At 59.0% G+C, this 19,226-nt stretch overlaps 8 protein-coding genes across 8 annotated transcripts; 6 read left to right on the forward strand and 2 right to left on the reverse strand.

Moving 5' to 3' along the window:
- Window positions 1-392: 392 nt before the first annotated feature.
- On the reverse strand, window positions 393-999 carry BXZ73DRAFT_98255 (histone-fold-containing protein; the record flags this gene model as incomplete). Its single annotated transcript, XM_048027638.1, has 4 exons — window positions 393-416; window positions 468-592; window positions 643-747; window positions 804-999. The coding sequence occupies 4 exons, from the start codon at window positions 997-999 to the stop codon at window positions 393-395; spliced, it is 450 nt and encodes a 149-aa protein (XP_047881349.1).
- Window positions 1,000-1,336: 337 nt separating this feature from the next.
- BXZ73DRAFT_41712 (histone-fold-containing protein) lies at window positions 1,337-1,924 on the forward strand (the record flags this gene model as incomplete). The annotated part of the gene is made up of 4 exons (XM_048018820.1): window positions 1,337-1,505; window positions 1,564-1,693; window positions 1,754-1,820; window positions 1,874-1,924. The coding sequence occupies 4 exons, from the start codon at window positions 1,337-1,339 to the stop codon at window positions 1,922-1,924; spliced, it is 417 nt and encodes a 138-aa protein (XP_047881350.1).
- A 751-nt stretch (window positions 1,925-2,675) lies between these two features.
- BXZ73DRAFT_41698 (HECT-like ubiquitin-conjugating enzyme-binding-domain-containing protein) lies at window positions 2,676-6,074 on the forward strand (the record flags this gene model as incomplete). The annotated part of the gene is made up of 5 exons (XM_048018816.1): window positions 2,676-3,797; window positions 3,853-4,351; window positions 4,403-5,031; window positions 5,443-5,709; window positions 5,772-6,074. 5 exons carry the CDS (start codon window positions 2,676-2,678, stop codon window positions 6,072-6,074), a joined length of 2,820 nt encoding a protein of 939 aa, XP_047881351.1.
- A 1,175-nt stretch (window positions 6,075-7,249) lies between these two features.
- On the forward strand, window positions 7,250-9,813 carry BXZ73DRAFT_41853 (cytochrome P450; the record flags this gene model as incomplete). The annotated part of the gene is made up of 14 exons (XM_048018850.1): window positions 7,250-7,382; window positions 7,444-7,558; window positions 7,603-7,692; window positions 7,745-7,788; window positions 7,852-7,949; window positions 8,005-8,186; window positions 8,243-8,493; window positions 8,561-8,627; window positions 8,687-8,890; window positions 9,023-9,052; window positions 9,168-9,401; window positions 9,479-9,511; window positions 9,573-9,601; window positions 9,662-9,813. The coding sequence occupies 14 exons, from the start codon at window positions 7,250-7,252 to the stop codon at window positions 9,811-9,813; spliced, it is 1,662 nt and encodes a 553-aa protein (XP_047881352.1).
- A 2,431-nt stretch (window positions 9,814-12,244) lies between these two features.
- On the reverse strand, window positions 12,245-13,249 carry BXZ73DRAFT_41782 (metallophosphoesterase domain-containing protein 1; the record flags this gene model as incomplete). The annotated part of the gene is made up of 1 exon (XM_048018839.1): window positions 12,245-13,249. The coding sequence occupies one exon, from the start codon at window positions 13,247-13,249 to the stop codon at window positions 12,245-12,247; it is 1,005 nt and encodes a 334-aa protein (XP_047881353.1).
- A 205-nt stretch (window positions 13,250-13,454) lies between these two features.
- BXZ73DRAFT_98260 (uncharacterized protein) lies at window positions 13,455-14,066 on the forward strand (the record flags this gene model as incomplete). The annotated part of the gene is made up of 1 exon (XM_048027639.1): window positions 13,455-14,066. One exon carries the CDS (start codon window positions 13,455-13,457, stop codon window positions 14,064-14,066), a length of 612 nt encoding a protein of 203 aa, XP_047881354.1.
- A 1,229-nt stretch (window positions 14,067-15,295) lies between these two features.
- BXZ73DRAFT_41789 (uncharacterized protein) lies at window positions 15,296-16,054 on the forward strand (the record flags this gene model as incomplete). The annotated part of the gene is made up of 2 exons (XM_048018842.1): window positions 15,296-15,646; window positions 15,719-16,054. The coding sequence occupies 2 exons, from the start codon at window positions 15,296-15,298 to the stop codon at window positions 16,052-16,054; spliced, it is 687 nt and encodes a 228-aa protein (XP_047881355.1).
- A 1,448-nt stretch (window positions 16,055-17,502) lies between these two features.
- BXZ73DRAFT_5157 (uncharacterized protein) lies at window positions 17,503-18,069 on the forward strand (the record flags this gene model as incomplete). The annotated part of the gene is made up of 1 exon (XM_048020654.1): window positions 17,503-18,069. A coding segment is annotated over one exon (567 nt), but the record flags the coding sequence as incomplete, so codon positions are not given.
- Window positions 18,070-19,226: the final 1,157 nt, after the last annotated feature.

A 19,226-nucleotide genomic window follows, 5' to 3' on the forward strand; every position in this document is an offset into this window, starting at 1 on the left:
AGTGACACGAGTGGCAGAGGGAGACTTGGGCTGTGCGGTTAAATTCGAGTCGCGTGGTCAACGCGAGCATACATATGATTCTGGACGGCGTTGAGGGCGTGTCCACACGCATGAATGAGCCCTCCGTAGTCTCCGCCTTAAGAGCGTGACTCAGTACTCAGGCCTGCGCTCGTTCTTTCGGCGTGTGCTCTGACGACCCTGGATTCCGATCAGGCGGCATAAATGAACGATGTGCCGTACTCAACTCAAATCTCAGAAAAGCAACTCACGACCAGTCCAATGGGATTGGACATCCACCGAACGCCAAGCATACACAGATGGAGACTAGGAGGAAGTAGATAGAATAAAAAAGTACAGGAATAAAATACAACAACCAGGAAGAAAAGGGATATCTACTTCGCACCCGCGCTCGAGAACTGCGGCAGTATATCAGACGATGCGCGAGAAGACATACAGATGGTGCTCACTTTTGTTACCGACTTGGTCCCTTCTGAGATAGCGTGCTTGGCGAGTTCACCAGGAAGGATAAGACGAACAGCAGTCTGGATCTCGCGCGAAGAGATAGTCGACTTCTTGGAGTACGACGCGAGCTCTGGAGCGCAAGATGAGGACGAGCTAAGGCAGAGAACGAGGAAGACGTACTGGAAGCCTCAGTCGCGATGCGCTCGAAGATGTCGTTGACAAAGGAGTTGAGGATGGCCATCGCCTTGTTGGAGATACCGGTGTCGGGGTGCACCTGCTTGAGCACTACAAGTCCAGTTCTCCGTTAGCTTGGGCCGCATCGAAGGCACACTCAAACGTACCCTTGTAAATGTAGGAGGAGTAAGTCTCCTTGCGGCTCTTCCTGCGCTTCTTCTTCTCGCCGTCAGCCGCGCCGCTCGAAGCCTTTGTTGTCTTCTTCGACGCCTTAGAGCCAGCCTCAGACGTGGTCTTTGCAGGGGCCTTGGAGGCGGTGGAAGCGGGAGCCTTGCCGGCAGTGGAGGCGGGCTTGGGGGCCATTACGATGTGTGGGTGGAGTGGTGGTGGTGGGGCGGGAGGCGAGGAGGTCGAGGGGACGATGGATGAGGGAAACTAGGACGCAAGACGCGCCGGGTCTTATAGGGACCCGATGCGCTTGTTTGGCGCGACGCGTCGACGCGCTGAACCTTATTTTGTTGAACGCCATCAACACCATCACGTGCGCATATGCGGCCACAGACGCGTCTCGCTTCGCGCGCCGTCATAAAAGCCCGCGCGGAACGGGAGGCGAACTCATCTCTGCCCTTCGTCGCGCTCCCCGTCGTCGTCGCCACAACTCAAAAACCTCCACTTTACAACCTCCTCTCCGACTACGAACATGTCTGGCAAGGGCAGCGGCAAGTCCAAGTCTGGCAAGGCCTCCGGCGAAGCCTCCTCGAAGTCGCAGTCTCGCTCTGCGAAGGCGGGGCTCCAGTTCCCCGTCGGTCGTGTCCACCGTCTGCTGAAGAAAGGCAACTACGCTCAGCGTGTCGGTGCTGGTGCTCCGGGTAAGTCTTGCCTGGAGTATTCTCAACGCGTTACAAGCAGGCTCATGGGGTCCTGTAGTTTACCTCGCCGCCGTCCTTGAATACCTTGCGGCGGAGATTCTCGAGCTCGCGGGTAACGCGGCGCGTGATAACAAGAAGCAGCGCATTGTTCCCCGTCACTTGCAGCTTGCCATTCGGAACGACGAAGAGTGGGTCTTGCACTGCCTGCACATCTGAAAGTTAGATGCTAACGTTGGCTGCGCTTGCAGGCTCAACAAGCTCCTCGGTAACGTCGTCATCTCGCAGGGCGGTGTTGTACCATTCATCAACCCCGAGGTGTGTCCACTAGGTGCCGCTAATTTATTTGCATGGTCTGACTCTCGTATTAGCTCCTGCCCAGCAAGACACAAAAGGGCAAGAAGGACAGCCAGGAGGTTTAGACCCGCATTGTATCCACCACTGTATTATTTATGTACTATTTTCCTATTTTCTCATAATCCGATCCCCCTGGATATCTAGAGTCTAGACCTAGCCCTTCCGCAGTCTGCACGAGTGATCTAGCCGGGTTCGCGTTTGCCTTCCGGCAGACGAAGGTTCTGATGCTGGCTATGTATGATGAGTGCCGAACAGGCCTGGTAAACCAGCTGGAGGCGCCCGCGTTTTGGCTCGCACCGCTCCCCCCAGTGTCGCTGCCTTCTTCCTCATCTTTCCCCTCATCCGCCCCCCTTCTGCCTCGTTTGTCCGCACGTTGCACACCTCCGCTCCTTCAGTGTTCGCGCCCTAATTGCATGGCGACCCTCACCCGTACTCGTGCGACATTCCAGGCTGAGGACGACTCCGAGCCGCAAGAGCCTCACCACCTCCATCTCGACATTCCGACCCCATTTCCTCGTGCCCAGCTTCAAGGTCCTCCTCTATTCGCGACATCGAGCTCCAATGAGATCTCGTCTGGAGAAGGCAGCTCTGAGAGGGTCAGCATAGAAGTATCAGGGGATGGGGACCGGACTGAAGAGGGTACGGATTCGGTACGTGTCGCGATTACATGCACATTACCTGGAGATCTTTACATCCCCGTAGGACGAACTTACGTCCTCCATCGTCAACGTGAAGCGATCATGTCTTACGACATTGAACGATCTTCTCTCCACCTCTACAAATTGGCGACCCATCATCCCTGACCGCCGACATTCAATGCCCGTACCTCGCTCTCCAAACACCCTCTCTCCGCCTTCATTCCTCACAGCAGGTGCAACATTGACCTCCGCTGCGACTCCGACGCCTCTCCAAACCCTCGTGCTCAATCTCCGGGCCCAGGAGTCGGAGAACATGACTGAGTGCGCCGACCTCGCAGACGAGTCCGCGCTCATCCGGGAAATTCAAACTCGCGTGGACCATCTCGCAAGCACCAGTCTATCTCCGCACGATGGACCCATCGCACAAGCCCTCGTCTCCCTCATCGCCCAGTTCAACCGTCTCGCCGAGCTGCACCCGCCCTCTACCCGATCCTCCGCCCTCCCCCGCACGATGTCCTGGGGCACGAGCCCCACGGAGACGGCGCCCCCCGCGTCGCACCCCCTGGCGCAACTGCAGCGGCAGATGACGGACCTCCAGCTCGAGCGGGAGGCCCGCGGTTCAGATGACGGGCAATCGTCGCGACCACCCGTACAAGCCGTCGAAACCGCGCTTCTGTGGACACGCGTGGACCGGGACTTCGACCGCATTCTTGCGCTCTGCGCGCACCCGACGGACCTCCCCGAGGAGGACGCGGAGTCGATCTCGGATCACCTCCCTCCCCAGTACGAGCGCGGGGGGTACCGAGATCTCTTCGCTGCGTCGGACGTGTCGCTACCGATGTACGAGCAGGGCGCGTACGAAGGCCAGGAGAAGGCCGGGGGATCTTCCAAGACGCGTGAGCAAGCATCGGCGTCAGCCACGAACGCAACGGGCGGGATGAGCGACAAGATGCGGATGGACCTTGAGGCGGTGGCTCTTGCGATCGACAGGCTGTATGCGGTCGCACCGCAGCTACACGACCAGCGGGTGGAGCTCAAGAAGAGCAAGCGCGAGCAGATGGAGCGTGCGCGGATGGCGGGGCCTTCGACTGAGGGCGATCACTCCCGGGAACGCAGCGGGGATAGCGTCAAGAGGAAGATACGGCCGGGCAAGGAGCGCGAGCGGGAGGACCTCGAGCTCGATAAGATGCTCATGCTGATCGGGAAGATGTCGGAGCGGAAGATGGTGGACCAGTCGGTCGTGTTGGATGGGGGTATGAAGGCGAGGCTGGAGCAGGCGAAGCTCAAAGACAGAGAAAAGGTGCGTCACAAGCCTTCCTTTACGTTGATATGCAACACACTGATTTGGATTGTAGAGGGAGGCGTTCGTGGCTCGTCTTGTTCGACACTCCGACGCAGGACGACTGCACGGTCAAGAAGCCGCACCCATGAGAAACAAACTCAAGGACCCACACGCCATGCTTTCTCTCCCCGAATTCATGCGCGAGAGCGTCCCGGAAGGTATGCGGCTCAAGATGCAGATGGAGGATTCCCATGCGATGTTGTCTCTCCCCGAGTTCGTGCGCGAGCCCATCCCAGAGAGCCTGCGACCCTCGCCACCTCCCACCGTCGTTTCCCGCAAGAAGAGCTTTAGAGGTCTCCGAAGCAGAAGTTTATCGGCTCCTCCGCTTGCATGGCTGCTTTCTACCTCACCTCGATCTTCGTCACCCGCGACGCCCTCTACCCCTGAAGAGAAGGAGGAGAAAAAGGAGACCGAGAAGGGCAAGGATCCAGAGAAGAGGAGATCAATATTGAACAGAGCAAAACGGCCGGGATCATCAAGTGGCTTCACGCCGCCCCCAGTGATCTTCCAAGGTGTGTCTCATAATTATCGGTCATCGTCGCATATTCTCATATCATACGTAGCCGGCCTCGATGTTCACTATGTTGCGGAGTACCATGAGACGCTACAGCACATCCTCGTCTTCCTTGATGTCCATGGAATGACTCCCGGCGCGAACCTCGAAGCCGAAGTTGTACCGGCTTCCGACTCCTCTGCTGGCCCCGGCGACGAGCGTAGCCGTCTTCTCCTCAAGTGCGGCGCCTCCACATCTCCTCTCCTGGCGCTTCCCGCCGCGGTACCCCCAGGTGTCAAAGACGTGAAAGTCGTCGGGCAGTACTACGAGGTCAAGCTCACGGTCAACGCCGCGGCTTCCTCCCTCCTACCCCTCGACGCGCCGCCTGCCCTGCTTGATGCCACGGAGCTGTCTGCCTCCCATCCGAGCAGCTTCGTTTGTGCGAGCTGCTCGCTTCCCCTTGTGCGGTGTGCGGGGCTTCGCGAGTACCGTGATCTGCCGTCGGAGCACTGGGCGGAGCTCGTAGACGCATGGATGTGCCACGCGGACCAAAAATTGCACGAGCACGTCAAAACGCACTCTGTGCAGGGCTTTTGGCCTCGTGAGGGAGAGGCGCTAGTTGGGGGAAGCTACGTCCTGTTTGAGGAGAACGCGGTGGTGGGGTCCAATCTCTGGCATGAAGAGAGCGCGGAGAAGCAGGTACGTCGTCTATCTTGGTTGCGCTTTCTTGCGTTTGGGTAGTGGTTGGGGGATGGGTTGGAGGTTGTGGTTACTGGTGTTCGGGCGAAAAGAAGGCCGTCGTTGGGTGTTCCACCAGCGGCCGTTTGCCCTTCCCGTCTACCGCGCGTGGTCTCGTCTCTCCCGGAGCCCTCGTTGGTTCTAGGGGAGCAGGCTGCGTGGCTGCGGCGAGAAGGGTGGCGGCAGGATCACGATCCTTTGGCTGATACAAAACGTCCAAGATTGACGTCGACAGGCGGTCACTTGCTTAACAACTCTCGTGTGGCCGAGATCACTGTCGCGGGAGCTACATGCGAGGGCACATTCTTCATTTTTATCCTTCACTTTCCTATTGTATTCTGAACTCCATCGGCTGACTTGTGCCCTCACTAGCCGGATGACGACTGGAGACGGACACGATGCCTCTGCGGCGCTATCATCGGCCGCTGTCAACAGAGGCCATTCGTTTCCGAGTCTGAAAAGGCGCCGATGGTGTACCGCTTCGCCAAGTACGCAGTACGCCCGATGAACGCCAACTCGGGTCCTTCGCGCTCGCCCCTGTCGGCGTTCATCGCCGAGGACATGAACGAGTTCGTCCACGCGCATGCGACTTATCGCTTCGTGTTCTTCGACGAGGAGGAAGAGCGACCTCGTATTCTCGTAAGTTTCAATAAGCTCCATGCTACCCTAGGTCATGATTGACTAACATTGCGCTGCGATAGATGTGGCTCTTCAAGCCCGCGATGCGCCTCGCGTACTCGGTCCCCAAGCAGTACGTGATCCCCAAGAGCGGCTCGATCCGCGCTGCCAAAGTGCTGTACAAGATCCTGGACACCGTCTCGACATACTCAGATCTCAATTCCGTCCTCACGCGGTATCCTGGATTCCCCCAGGCGGAGCACCTATTCTATCCGCGTGGCATCTGCCGCCGACTCGGTGCGCTTCTCAAGGAGAGCACCACAGCATACCCCGAGAACATGCGCACCATGACAGGCCTCGACGTTGGCTGGCTGCAGCGTGCTTGAGGGCGCTTGGCTACCCTCGGCCCATTCTCCACCCATTCGTTCATGTCATGATGCACCTCATACCACGACTCATATTCATCTTGTTTCTCCTGCCGAACCCTTGTGGACTTAGCTCATGATCAGATCCTTCGGCTGTGCCCTCTGACCCTCTCCATATACACATCCCGTCCATGCTTGTGTGTCTATACTGCTGTAGTTTGTTGACCGAGTTCCAAACTAATCTCCATATCGTCTGTCGCCTGGCTGCGTGCATCACGATAGAGTATGTATATAATATGCGCCTTCATATGGTACGGTCGGCGCTGGTGCAGGAGTACATGCGCCCCTTCGATCCTTTCGAACATGCCCATTCTTTCGGTCCGTACTACCTATGTACTAATCCATCTCACGTTGTCGTAACATTGCATCCCCCCATCACCACTTCATGTTCCGCGACCCTCGGGGGTGCCGGCTGGCGGCGCAGGGCGACATCCCGCGCGCACCGGGCGGGGTGCAAGTAGCGCCCCGTGATTCGCGGGTACGGCGGCGGGTGATCCGGGAAATGCGGGTTACGGCACTGGCGCCGGCGGGCGGGGGAGGCCAAGTCGGGCATGGCCAGCGTCGCTCCCACCGCGCAGGGAAGCCCCAGGAAGGCCGCCCGCACGCGCAGCGAGCACAAGGCCATGGTGTGAATGTCCCCCCACTCTCGCGTCCTCATCCTCGCCGACTCCACATCGCCAGGGTCTATCGCACCAGGAGCTCTCAGATTTTGACATCGCCGTCCCGATCACTGCGCGATTGGCAGCGGGGCGCAGGACCTGACAACAGACTGGTAGGTGCACTGCACGCCCATCACGGCGTTGGAGGAACCGTGGCATACCCGGTCGACCGACTCAGCACGTTCTAGCACGCCCGTATCGCCGTCCGATCCCCACGCAGGGCGAGGGCAAAACGTTCTCAATCGAGCTGTCGGCGGGCCCGAGAGGGACGGGCCCCTGTCACAGCCCTTGGCCTCCTGAGCAAATGCGCAACACGTTGGCGGCGGCCAGTCAGCTTAGCCCCAGTCGGTTCTCGTGACACGTAAGTGGGAGGGTCGCGCAGTATATACCCCCCGCCGTCACCGCTGCACCTTCCCCCTGGCTCCTGCTAGGTCCCGCCGCCGCCGCTGTGAAGCTCCGCCCTCAATCACGAAGAAGATGCCCGGAGCTGCTGTACTGGCGCTGCTTGTTCTCGGCGGAAGTTGGATCCTGTGGAAGGTCATACGCCCGTTCGTGTTCAAGAGCACGCTCGACCGCCTCCCGGGTCCGCCGAACCAGTCGTTCTTGTACGGTATGTCCCCCATTGTACCCAAATGGAACCCACGGCTGACTGACCCGTCTGCACGGGCTAGGCAACCTGAAGCAGGTCTACCAGAAGGATGGGTGGGCCTTCCACAAGACCCTGGGCGAGTACGATCGCGTGTGCGCGCTGCACGGCAAGTTCGGGGCAAGTGCTGGGCAGGCTTCGTCGACCACCTAATGTCGTCTGACACGTGTTCCGTCGTGCAGAGCAAGATGCTTTACGTGTTTGACCCGCTCGCGATGCATGCCATAGCGGTAAAGGAGGCCTACGTCTACGATGAAGCACAATGGTTCTTGAGGTGCGCAACGACTTTGGGGATCCTCCCTACGGATGCTTACGCCGAACCTTAGAGCGAATAGCATTGCATTGGGACCTGGCTTGTTGGGCACCACAGGTAAGAGCATTCAGAAGCGATTCATGAGATTGCCGTGAAGTATCTCGGGCTATTGTTTCACAGGCGAGCAGCACCGGCGACAGCGCAAGATGCTTGGTCCGGCGTTCAACAACGCCCACATGCGGGACATGATGCCAACTTTTTATGAAGTCATCCACAAGGTATGCCCCTTCTCCCGAGCCCGTCCTTCGATGAGATTGACCCATCGACATTCAGCTGCGACAAGCCATCGAGAACACTCTCGATGCCCAGAAGAGCGACACGGTGGAGATCAACATGGTCAACTGGATGGGCCGCGTCGCGCTCGAGCTCATCGGCCAATCCGGCCTCGGGCACTCCTTCGACCCGTTGCTTGAAGATGGCGTTGACGACTACGGGACCGCGCTGAAGCATTTTATGTACGCCGCGTCGTCGACTCTCGCTGAAGGACCCTCCTGCTGACTCCACGAGACAGCCCCGCACTGTTCAGCTTCTCCGCCTTGATCCAGTTCTGCCACTACATGGAGGCCGCGATCCCGGCCCCGTTCCGTCGCTGGGTCGCAGAGCGCGTGCCGAGCAAGAGGGCCCGGAAGCTGCGTGGGCTCATCGACACGATGCACGCGTGCTCGGTGAAGATATTCGAGGAGAAGAAGGCGGCGCTCGCACGGGGCGACGAGGACATGAAGGAGAAGATGTCGCACGGGAAGGACATCATGAGCATCCTACGTATGTTCCTTTTCCTGGCGCGCAATGCGAGTCCGTCGGCAGCGTGAGCTCAATTAACCACTTGCAGTGCGCGCGAACATGGACGCAGACTCGGTGGACAGGCTCACCGACGACGAGCTTATTGGGCAGATGTCGTACGTCCACTCGTTGTCAGTGGCTTGCTCCGCTCGCGGCTCACACCGTCGCTGTACAGCACGCTCATTATCGCAGGAATGGACACGACCTCGAACGCGCTCTCGATGACGCTTCACTTCCTTGCCCAACACCCAGAGGTGCAGCAGAAGCTCCGCGAAGAGCTCCTCGAGGCCCAGACGTCAAATCACGGTGACGACATCCCGTTCGACCAGCTGACCTCCCTGCCCTATCTCGACGCCGTATGCCGGGAAACCCTCAGGGTGTAAGTTCACCCCGCGGTCTTCTTCCTGCTCCCAATCTCCGCGTGCGGCACCTCGCGCCTAACTTTCTCCCCCGTGCGGTGGCGGCTGCCTTTCCAAATTGCGCACTGACCTTCCCTTCTGCCCCCTTCCAGCCGCCCTCCCTCCCCGTTCCGGTTCAGAGAGTACGTACAGTCGCAACCCGCTTCCCCCGCCCCTGCCGTCCGCTCACACGCCCTCGTCCTTTCCGCCCTCCCTGTCCTGCCTCCTTCTCCGCCGCCGCCGGGCAAACTCCGCCAGGACGCGCGAGGACGTCGTGCTCCCGCTCTCCGCGCCCGTGCGCGCGCGCGACGGCACGCTCCTCTCCGCGCTCCCGCTCCCGAAGGGCACCACCGTCTTTGTCGGCCTGCTCTCGACCAACACCCACAAGGCGCACTGGGGCGCGGACGCGGACGCGTGGCGGCCGGAGCGCTGGCTCGCACCGCTGCCCGCGCCGCTGCTCGACGCGAAGATCCCGGGCGTGTACTCGAACGTGTGAGTCGGTCGCGTGCGCGCGCGCGCGTGTGTGGGTGGGTGACTTTGGAGCTGACGGCTTGCGGTGCGGTGCGCAGGATGACGTTCTGGGGAGGGGGACGGGCGTGCATGTGAGTGCTTGTGAACTGTTGGGATGTGATGTGCGGCTGACGCTGACGGGGGCTCGGGTAGTGGTTTCAAGTTCTCACAGCTCGAGATGAGTGCGTCTCCCGTTGTGTCCGTCGTGGTTTTGGATGGGTGTACTGACGACGTCCGTGCAGAGACCGTGCTAGCGGTGCTGGTCTCGCGCTTCACCTTTGAGCTGACGGAGAAGCCTATTCAGTGGAACATCGCCGGCGTGATTTATCCTACGGTGGGCACAGACACGTCCCCCGCGCTTCCGATGAAGGTTGGCCTTGCGAAGAAGGCGTAACATGTATACCGGGGCTCGTCGTAACCGTTGAAGGGTGGTATAGTACATGTTGATTGCACGCTAGAAACAACTAATGTATAGATTGTAGCAGTCCCTGTATTGGAAAACATCAACGTACTAGTACACCATCGTCGCAGGTTCGTGAGCAGTGTTAGTCTGAAAGTAGTCCGAACCATAACGATATCCAAGTCCGACGTGTGGGTCCTTCACGGAAACCTAAGTTAGTACTACGAGCACAGCGCCGAGGAGGATCATGACGCCGACGACGGCGAACTGGTGCATCGATACAAGCGACAGCGAAATTGCACCTCCTGAAGCAGCACGACTTGTTATGGGGCCGGTTCTGGTAGAGCATGCTGCCAGTTGTCTGAAGCTAGCAGAACAAGGGTTACTAGCGCGCTGATACTGAAGGCACATAAGTAGTACAGTACAGCTACGGTCACAAAGCTTGTCCAGGCGCCGAAAAAACGCGACTTGCGTCGAGAGAAATCGAAAATAAATCGAAAATGGTCGAAAAATCGCCAGTGGTGATGCGAGCGTGTTTCTTCTCTCTCTCTCCTTCGTTAGATCCCCCCGACGACCATAGAATGTTGAAGAGCGCATCAGGCGCGTGTTTGGGTACGATATGACGCTTTTCCGCGTCCTCAACGGCCGAGATGACGTGTTCCGCGGCAGACAGTGGTCGGGTGGTGGTACACGACGATTATATCCCCGTCTGCCACCTTGGCGCCCCTTGAGCCACCCCGAGGCTAAAATCGTGCCAATGAAGCATGCATCTGCGATGCAAGGAAATCGTCACACCTACGGCGACTGTCGAGAAGGCGTTGGTGGAGGTGCAGGAGCGGGCGTGTACGTGTACTCTTGAAGAGAGGATGCCGCCTTCAGTGAGTGCCCCATTAATATCATGCGTCCCCTGTCGTCGCAGCATACATAGTTATGTATACTGTCGCTGTGATCTGTGGTGTAAGACGTTCGTATGCCCAAGTGTTTGTGGTGGTTGACGGTGCAGCTCGCGCTCTCATAGATACCGCCGTCCTCGCTTCGTGCTCCCAGCTTCATTGTCACGAGGATTTTTCAAGTCCTCGTTACACGGAACAGTTGGTTGGGTGGTAACGAGCTGGAAGGCTCTCACAAACCTATAGATAGAGGGGGATGTACAGTACTTGTAAGAGGTACATGCCTTCCAGTTCCGCCTTGCCGTTCGAGTGTTCCCCCAGCCCTCCGAGCGACATCAACTGTTCAATAGGCACTTGCTACTTGTGCGAAACTTGAGAGGCCCTATGTGTGGAATCAGGGACCATGTGGTTGTGCCCACGATTCTGGAAGTAGGCTCCAGTCACGGGGAGTACATGACGTCTTCGGTGTGGCGCAGGAGACGTTGAAACACCAAGAACTCACCCATAAGAATATATTCAGCTTCCTATTCGTCTTCAGACGCGATTCGAGGGGTCTGAAGGTGGCAGACGAGGATAAAATCGTCGTGTACCGCACCCGACCACTGTCTGCCGCGGAACACGTCATCTCGGCCGTTGAGGACGCGGAAAAGCGTCATATCGTACCCAAATACGCGCCTGATGCGCTCTTCAACATTCTATGGTCGTCGGGGGGATCTAACGAAGGAGAGAGAGAGAAGAAACACGCTCGCATCACCACTGGCGATTTTTCGACCATTTTCGATTTATTTTCGATTTCTCTCGACGCGAGTCGCGTTTTTTCGGCGCCTGGACAAGCTTTGTGACCGTAGCTGTATTCAGCCTCTGTTCTTCAGAGGATACGAACAGGTCGAAAACATTCCTCGCCAGTATCACCCATGCATTGATCAAACGAGCCGGAATCGGAATGGTTGCCGGGCATGTTCCAGTCACAGCCGAGAGTGTCCGAGTAGATATGTTGCTTGGGGACTCAAAAAAACCAGGACGCCAGGACTTAGCGCCGGGTGATTTATTCCTGCCAGGGGGCCGGGGGCGCTTCCCCGGCGTTCCCATGGGCCATCAAGTACCATCGTCGCTCTAGGATCCGCCATCCAGCGAGAACAGTGATATATACCCTTCATTATGTCATCTCTCTGAGCACGTTTGTTCAAGGATAGCTCCAGTTAGTCCGCAAACTGCCAGATCCATCAGACCAGGCTCATTCACCATGTACTACAAATGCAGGATATCTAGCTCAGGCAGGTTGGAACGGCTCCGAAGCCTCAATGACAGAAGCCTACGGTACCATATCGCAGAGGGCAGTCAACTGCCTACGCAGCCGGAGCGGAGATCCATGAAAAGATAAAGATCGGCAAGCTCGCCTTCATGTCGGCACAGACAACAAAGGCGGTCTCCTTGGTGTGGAACATCTCAAACTCTAACTTGGTGAGCAGCGCACACAGCACCAGCTGCCAGTGGCGTCGCTCAACTCGTGATCCACGATGTATATACCCTCTTCTTCAAATACACACCACGACGGCTCCCTCCTTCCTCTCGTCCCTCGTTCCGCCCACCGCCGCCGCGTTCACCATCACCGTCCCCTCGTCGCCATCCAAGAAACCCCACCACGCGCCGATCCTCTCCACGACCACCCACACCAGTAGCCGGGCGAGCGCGAACCACCCGCCAATGCCGGAGCCGGCGCAAATCTCGTCATACGCCCGCTGCGCCGCGCCCCAGCGCGCCCGCTCGACGCCGCGCCCGGCGTGGACGTGGCCGAACACGTGCAGGCGCGGGCGCACGCGCCAAAGTGCGGCGAGCAGCGCGGCGCAGCCAACGCGCGCGTCGAGCTCGCGGTGCGCCAGCGGCGGGCCGTGTGTGACGAGCACGTCCGTCAGCGCCGGGATCCGCGCCCACACGTCCACCGCGGACGAGGCCGCCGTGAGGTCGACATCTTCGACGTCGTGTTCCCCTTCAGCGGGCGCCAGCCCGAGGACCGCGGGGGCCGCACGCGGGTAGTGGAACGCGCCGCCGCCGTGCTGCGGCGTACGCGGGCTGCCGTAGACGCGGAGCTCGCGGCCGCGGACTGCGACCGTCGTCGCTTGGTCTTGGAGGTAGACGAGCGCCGGGTACGCCGCTAGAATGCGCGTGCGGGCGGCGGGGTCGGCGAGCGCGCAGTCGTGGTTGCCGGCGATGAGCAGCTTGTGTTGGTGCGGCTGCTCGTCCAGCCAGGCGAGCGCGTCCGCGAGCTCCGCGGGCGTGCCGGATTGCGTCAGGTCGCCGGCGTGGATGAGGATGTCGCCGTCAGGGAGTACGGGTTGGTGGCGGTGGGTGTTGTGAGTATCTGAAATGCAGACGATGCGGATGCATGAGGCCGAGATGTCCTGGGCAGTGACAGATAAGGCGGTGGAGGGGTTTGAGCTGAACGAATATGCCGTTCGTGCGAGAAAGAGAAGTGGGGAATCACAGAAACGTTCCCAGACGGTTGGAGGCCTTCGGTGAAGCAGGCTGTCTAGACCACTCATGCCGTATCAGCACTGGGGCTCCAGATGAATGAGGAGCTCAATGGGAGAATACGCCGTGTGGAAGGTACGTACGTGGCAGTGGCAAGCAGCAAGGAGAGGCGTGGGGCCGGCCTTCCATTCTTGGCCAACGCTGGGAACTTACGTATATAATAGCAACATCCGAGTCCGCCACCTCAACCTCACCTCCACCCGTTCTCCGCACAGAATGTCGAGCCCAGAACCCCTCCCACGCCCCGTCGGAACACTACTTGCCGATCGCGAGCGGTCAAAGTCAGCCTATTATCCATGGAATCGTCCTCGCACCTGGCGCTTCTCTCGCGCGCAACCGCGCTCCTTCCTCACCCGCCTTTTTTCGTCGCGCCAACAACCAGATACCCCGGTGGCCGCGTTTTATCGGATCTACGAATTCTTCGTGCTCAACTGGACGAGCTCCATGCGTCGCGAGCTCGAGTACTTCTGCTGCAGCCACCCGGACTGGGCTGTTGCTGCTCTCCCTGACCCGCAAGATCCGGACCCCGTGCGCGCAGCCATACTTGCTGTGCTCACTCGCCTCATGTGCGCCGCGTTCAACCGTAGGATCGAGCTCGGTGTGCCGCGCAACGCCCCGCCAATCGTCCTTGACTGGGAGGAGCTCCAACAGAGGCCCAAGGTGTACGAGCACCCGCCAGAATGGGCGAAGAACATGCCGCCACTGAAGGATCGAGTGGTACTTCCGGATGAGAAGGGAGAACTCCCGAATGATTCGAGCGAAGACACGAGCGACGAGTTCAGGGAGATGAACATCCTTGTCTTCGCGCCTCACATCCATTTCATCTAGCGACGAGACGGTATGTGGCACACTCTCCATCGCTTCTCGTTGCTCACTCGTATACAGGTTCACAGGCTCCCCCGCCGTTGTGTCTGCGTGTCTGCTACCACTCCAGTTAATTTGGTTCTACGGTCAGGGACCGGTGTTTCTTGGTATCGATTGTACATGTACTATCACTCCCGGGGTGTTCGGACAGCCCGTAGTGATCCCGATAAGCACAGGATTTTGCGTATAGATAGCCCTGCTTCTCTTTTACACGTGAATCGAGTTTTGTCTGTTTCGGTACTGATTTCGTCCCGATCTGCAACTCGCACGAATTCGAAAGTGAAGGCTCCGGTATTTTACAGAGTGTGTTATGAGGTCTTTATATATGTTTAGGCAATTTCTCCGAGACAATTCGTGGGCATGGAAGCTGAGTCCGAGAAGAGGGTCTCCGAGGAGGACGAGTGACAGAAAGCGCCTGCTGCCCAGAAGTTCAAACTCCGACGCACTACTGCGAATCACGGCGCGTGGGCAGCCCCACACTTTCCCGCGCCTACCGAGCGGAGCCTGAGTCGGCAGCGCACGGCATTGTGACCCCGAGCGTGACCGCTCTCGGAGAAATGTTCGAACACTGGGGTCGACGAAGTAATTCGACGACCGCCCACGCAAACCTTTCTGGAAAAGTCTCGGAATAGTTTACCCGGCACAATTGAACCACACCTCTCAAGTATCATTGTTATCGGCAGCGGAGGGAGATGGAGGTGCACTGAACTCTCTCGGACGGCGCTTACCTGTCCTCGGAACACCCTGGGAGTGATAGTATATGGACACTCAATGCTGTATCATTCCATCAGCACTCCAGGATTCTATCGCACATCTGTACGAAACCGGCAACGAGAAGTGTGGGGCGAGCGTGGCCTGAACCACTTGGGCGCTGTTCAGATGTCCAGTTTCTCGCAAGAACGCAGATGCACACGCTGTTCCCCCGTGTCCGAAGGTATTTGGAAACGAGGATACTTGGGTTGAACGAGGGTATTTGGGAACGAGGATCCTTGGGAACGAGGATACTTGGGAACGAGGATACTCGGGACCCCCGTGTCCGAGCTCGAGGATGGGAGGGAAGAAGGTGACGGGCGGCAGCTATAGAAGCAGAACCTGGACATTTATAAGACCTCCTTGTGTCAATGACGACTGCCGTTCTCGCTCCTGCCACCCCTGCCACCTTACCCTGCTATACCGGCCTCAACTCTACTACCATGGGCAACTGTCTGTCTGCAGGGGATACTGCTTCTCTTCGTGACCTCGTGCGCCGGCCTGGTGCTCCCCCGGAGCGACAGCTCTCTGCCGCAGATATACGCACCGGTTTATCCGCCGTCGCCAAGATACTGAACAACAAGCGCCGCAATGTCTCTATCGTTGCCGTCGGGGGTGCGGTCAACACCGTTCTCCTGGGAACACGCCCGTACACCGGTGATGTTGACTTCTTTTACCGGACCAAGACACGTTCCCAGGAAGTCACAGACGTGCTCGCCGCTGCGGAGGCAGTGAGGAATGGGCTTGGTCTCGAAGCCAGTTGGTTGAACAATCACACAGTGGTTTTCGTACAGGTGCGTCGTCCCGATGCTGTGAAGGCAGGTATCTTGACGCTTGCATTGGCGCCGCGGTTGCGCTGTTGACAGGAGGGCACCATCGGGACCATGTATGAGGAGGCCATCCAGCAGAACGTCGTGGTATTCCGGGAGCACGGCCTGACCGTGTACGCGGCGCCATGGCGCTATGCACTCATCACGAAGCTGGACAGAGTGATGAAGGGTGCAGGCCGGAGCTACGACATGAGCGACGCCGTTGGCTATCTGAGTCACCTGCTCCAAGGTCGGCAGGGACGTGTTGTGACAATGGCGGATTTGGAAGGTTGGGCCCGAGAGTACGCGCTCACTCCTCCAACCGAGGAGGTAGTTGCTGGGCTGGCCGCTCTGTACAAGGCGCAGACGGGCAGGGATGGGGTTGTGGTTTGACCGACAGTGCGTTGCACGAATCGACGTGAGAGAGAGATTGTACGATACGAATCTAAGTGTGAGGCTCCAGTACTCAATCGTTAGTTGCCCTCGCGCTGTATGCCTACTACCGCTTCGCTGACGCTCAGTATGTCGTCATTATCCGTGCCGATACTTGCCACTTGGAATGACCACGACGTGCTAAGGTTCAAACGTTCATGCCTTCCGCACGTGCCCACTACATAGCTACGGTCACAATGCTTGTCCAGGCGCCGAAAATGCGAAAATTAAATCGAGCCAGAAATTCGCTGGCGGTGACGAGCGCGTCTTTTCTCCCCCTCACCTTCGCTAGATCCCCCCGACGGCCATGGAAAGTTGCACGTGCGACCACTCACAAATCCGTCGTGGGTGCGCATTCTGGTCAACTGGAAAGATATCGCACAAGTCCAACGTGCTTGAACTTATCGTTTTGCAGGCTCCAAGTTTCGGACATGACAACAACAAGCGCCGGCCCAAAAGGTGTCAACTCCGCTTTAATCACAGGCGTGCCGCAGCGGCGCAGCCTGGCACGTCCTTGGTGCCACTGGCAGTACTCACCTTCACGACGTTCAACGTTCAACACGCGCCTCCGCGCGCTCCACCTCCGCCATTACTTGCTCGACACGCTCATCGATGTATTCCAAGCACTCACCCAACTCATGCTCGACCCTTCCATCCTGCGCTGCAGTGCTGCATGTCTCGTTCTCGCACGTCAGGGCGGGCCGGTGCCGTGACGGCGTGGATCTCGCGTACGCTTCCTACCGAGATGCGCGTGCCGGATGGGGGCCCCTACCCTGCTAAGATACTATCTCTCTTACTTCGCCTGGAGTCTTTGTACTTCCGCCACGGGAGCACTGGTGTATGCCCTTGCTGTGAAGACGGCATGCACAGAGGGAATGTCGACGCCACTGCTTGGATTGGTGGGTTCTGGCTCTCACGAGGTGGGTTTCTTTCAATGCTTTGTCTTCGCCTTGCTTATTATCTGCCTTGCCGTTTATTGTACCCTTTATGCAGGTCATACGAAAGCCACGGCTCGCGCCATCCACTCCACTTATTGCCCTTTGTACTTTGCTATCATAATACGAGCCGTGAATGTCTTTCCAGTTCTACTGTGCGATGGAACTCCGACTCCGCAGCTCCATTTTCCTACTCTTCTCAAGGCTTGACACACCACTCAAACGGTCCTTCCAACCACTCGTTCGTCGTAACGGACGATGAATCACAACCTGATCATGTGGGTGCGGGTGTTTCTTCTCTGGCTCCAATGATATGTCGACTGATTGCTGACGCCTAGGAGCTACAGGACGGCTCTTATACATCGGCTTCCAATAGAGCTGGTGGTAGAGATCTTCGAGACCACCGGCGCCACCCTCGACTCTGAAGTGATCGCTTACTCCGCGTCCGAGCTCAGGCGCCTTCCAAGAACAAACATGGGATGGGTCAAACTCATGCTCGTCTGCCAACGGTGGCGCGCCATCGGGCTCACCACCCCAGCTCTATGGAGAATCATCCCAATCACAGCGAATACTGAGGCCTTGGAGTATCGGCTTGGGCAGGTCGAGGCGTGCCCGTTCGATCTCATCGTCCACCACACGGCCGCAGCCAACAGCGAGGCCGTCCCACTCCTCCTCCCCCAAATCCACCGCATGCGCTCGATCTCGTCTGGCCATGACTTCCGTTTCGACGTTCTCGACTCCATCCGCCCGATCCTCAGCGCACCTATGCTCCCGGCGCTTGACAGACTTGATATCGTGCCGACTTGGTCGCCTTCTACTCCGGAGTACGAAGTGGAGGTCGGTCTGGAGGACGCCATTTGGTCTCCTTTGCGTCACGTCCGATCCTTCGGCATTTTTCTTCCGTGCGAAGCCTGGTTCTGGCAAAACCTGTGTTCTCTCGATCTCGTGGTGGACTTCTACATCGTTATAGACGACAGCAGATTTGCGTACGACATCCTCGGTTATCTCAGCTGGACGAAGACGCTCCGGAAACTGCGTGTGGTTATGGTTGAGCCCCACGAGTCCTCCGCATGGTGCTCTGGATTATATCCCCGTCAGGATGCGGGTGACTTCGCTACAAGGTCGACCCCGGCTCCGTTCCTCGAGCAGCTGCACTTGCATGCCCCATATGGGTTTGCGGCAGCCTTTGTACCGCGCCTGGAGCTCAGCAGCAAGCTGGTTGAATACCACGTCTCGGTCAGCATCCCGTCAGAACATGAAGACGCATCCAAAGCCATCGAGGTCTTCCTGCCGACCTGCATCCGCGAAGCCATCCTTCCGCGCATCACGGCCTTGGCTATCACAGGCTCCAACGGGGAAGTCGCGCTCTCAAGCTGCACGGATCTCTACGGGGGCGACAAGATACGCGACCCCTTCGCCGCGGACGACTCCTTCGACGATCCCATCGCGCTCAGCCTGCACTTCCCGCTCCGGCCCGACCGCACCCAATCCACCCAGCTCGACCGAGACTCCCTGTCATTCCTGTACACCGCGTGCGCGCAGATGGACCTGCACGAGCTCGTCGTCGTCCGTGGGACCCCCATGGGCCCCGTCGAGTGGGCGCGCGTGACGGCGGCGAGCCCACGTCTCCGCGCGCTCAGCTTCCGCCTCGCCTCCGGCACCGCCGACGCCGCCGCCGCGCTCTCTGCGCTCGCCTCCCAGATCTCGCCCGCCCCTTCCCAGGTCGCCGAGACCGGTACCAGTGCGGACCCCGGCCAGAAGACCCTCGGTCTCGGGGCAGCGCGCACGCTGGAGTGCGTCTCCCTTCACGCGCAGACGCGCGCCGAGTCCTCGCTCGCGACGCACGGCACGCTCGCGGCGCTGCTCGCGTTCTGCAGCGCCCGCGCAGCGCAGGGCCTCCCCCCGCTCTCGCACGTCGCGCTCGACCTGCGTGGTAGTTCGTTGCGGATGCACCGCGAGATGGTCGCCGCGCTCGCGCCGCTGTGCGCGCGCCTGGACGGAACGTTGGACCGTCGCACCGAAAGGGCGCTATGGGACGAGCACGGGGCGACGGGGTGGGACTGCGGTGAGAATGAGGGGCACTGGGTGGTGCTGGCCGGGGGCGGGAGGTGGTGCGTGGACGGGCAGTGGGACTTGTGGGCGCTGATGAGGTGCAGGAGTGAGTGGGTGGTGGGGATGAAGGGGCTGTATGCGCGGCT

The sequence above is a fragment of the Epithele typhae genome, assembly GCF_022376455.1.
Source record: "Epithele typhae strain CBS 203.58 chromosome Unknown BXZ73scaffold_6, whole genome shotgun sequence".
Classification (NCBI taxonomy): Eukaryota; Fungi; Basidiomycota; class Agaricomycetes; order Polyporales; family Epitheliaceae; genus Epithele; species Epithele typhae.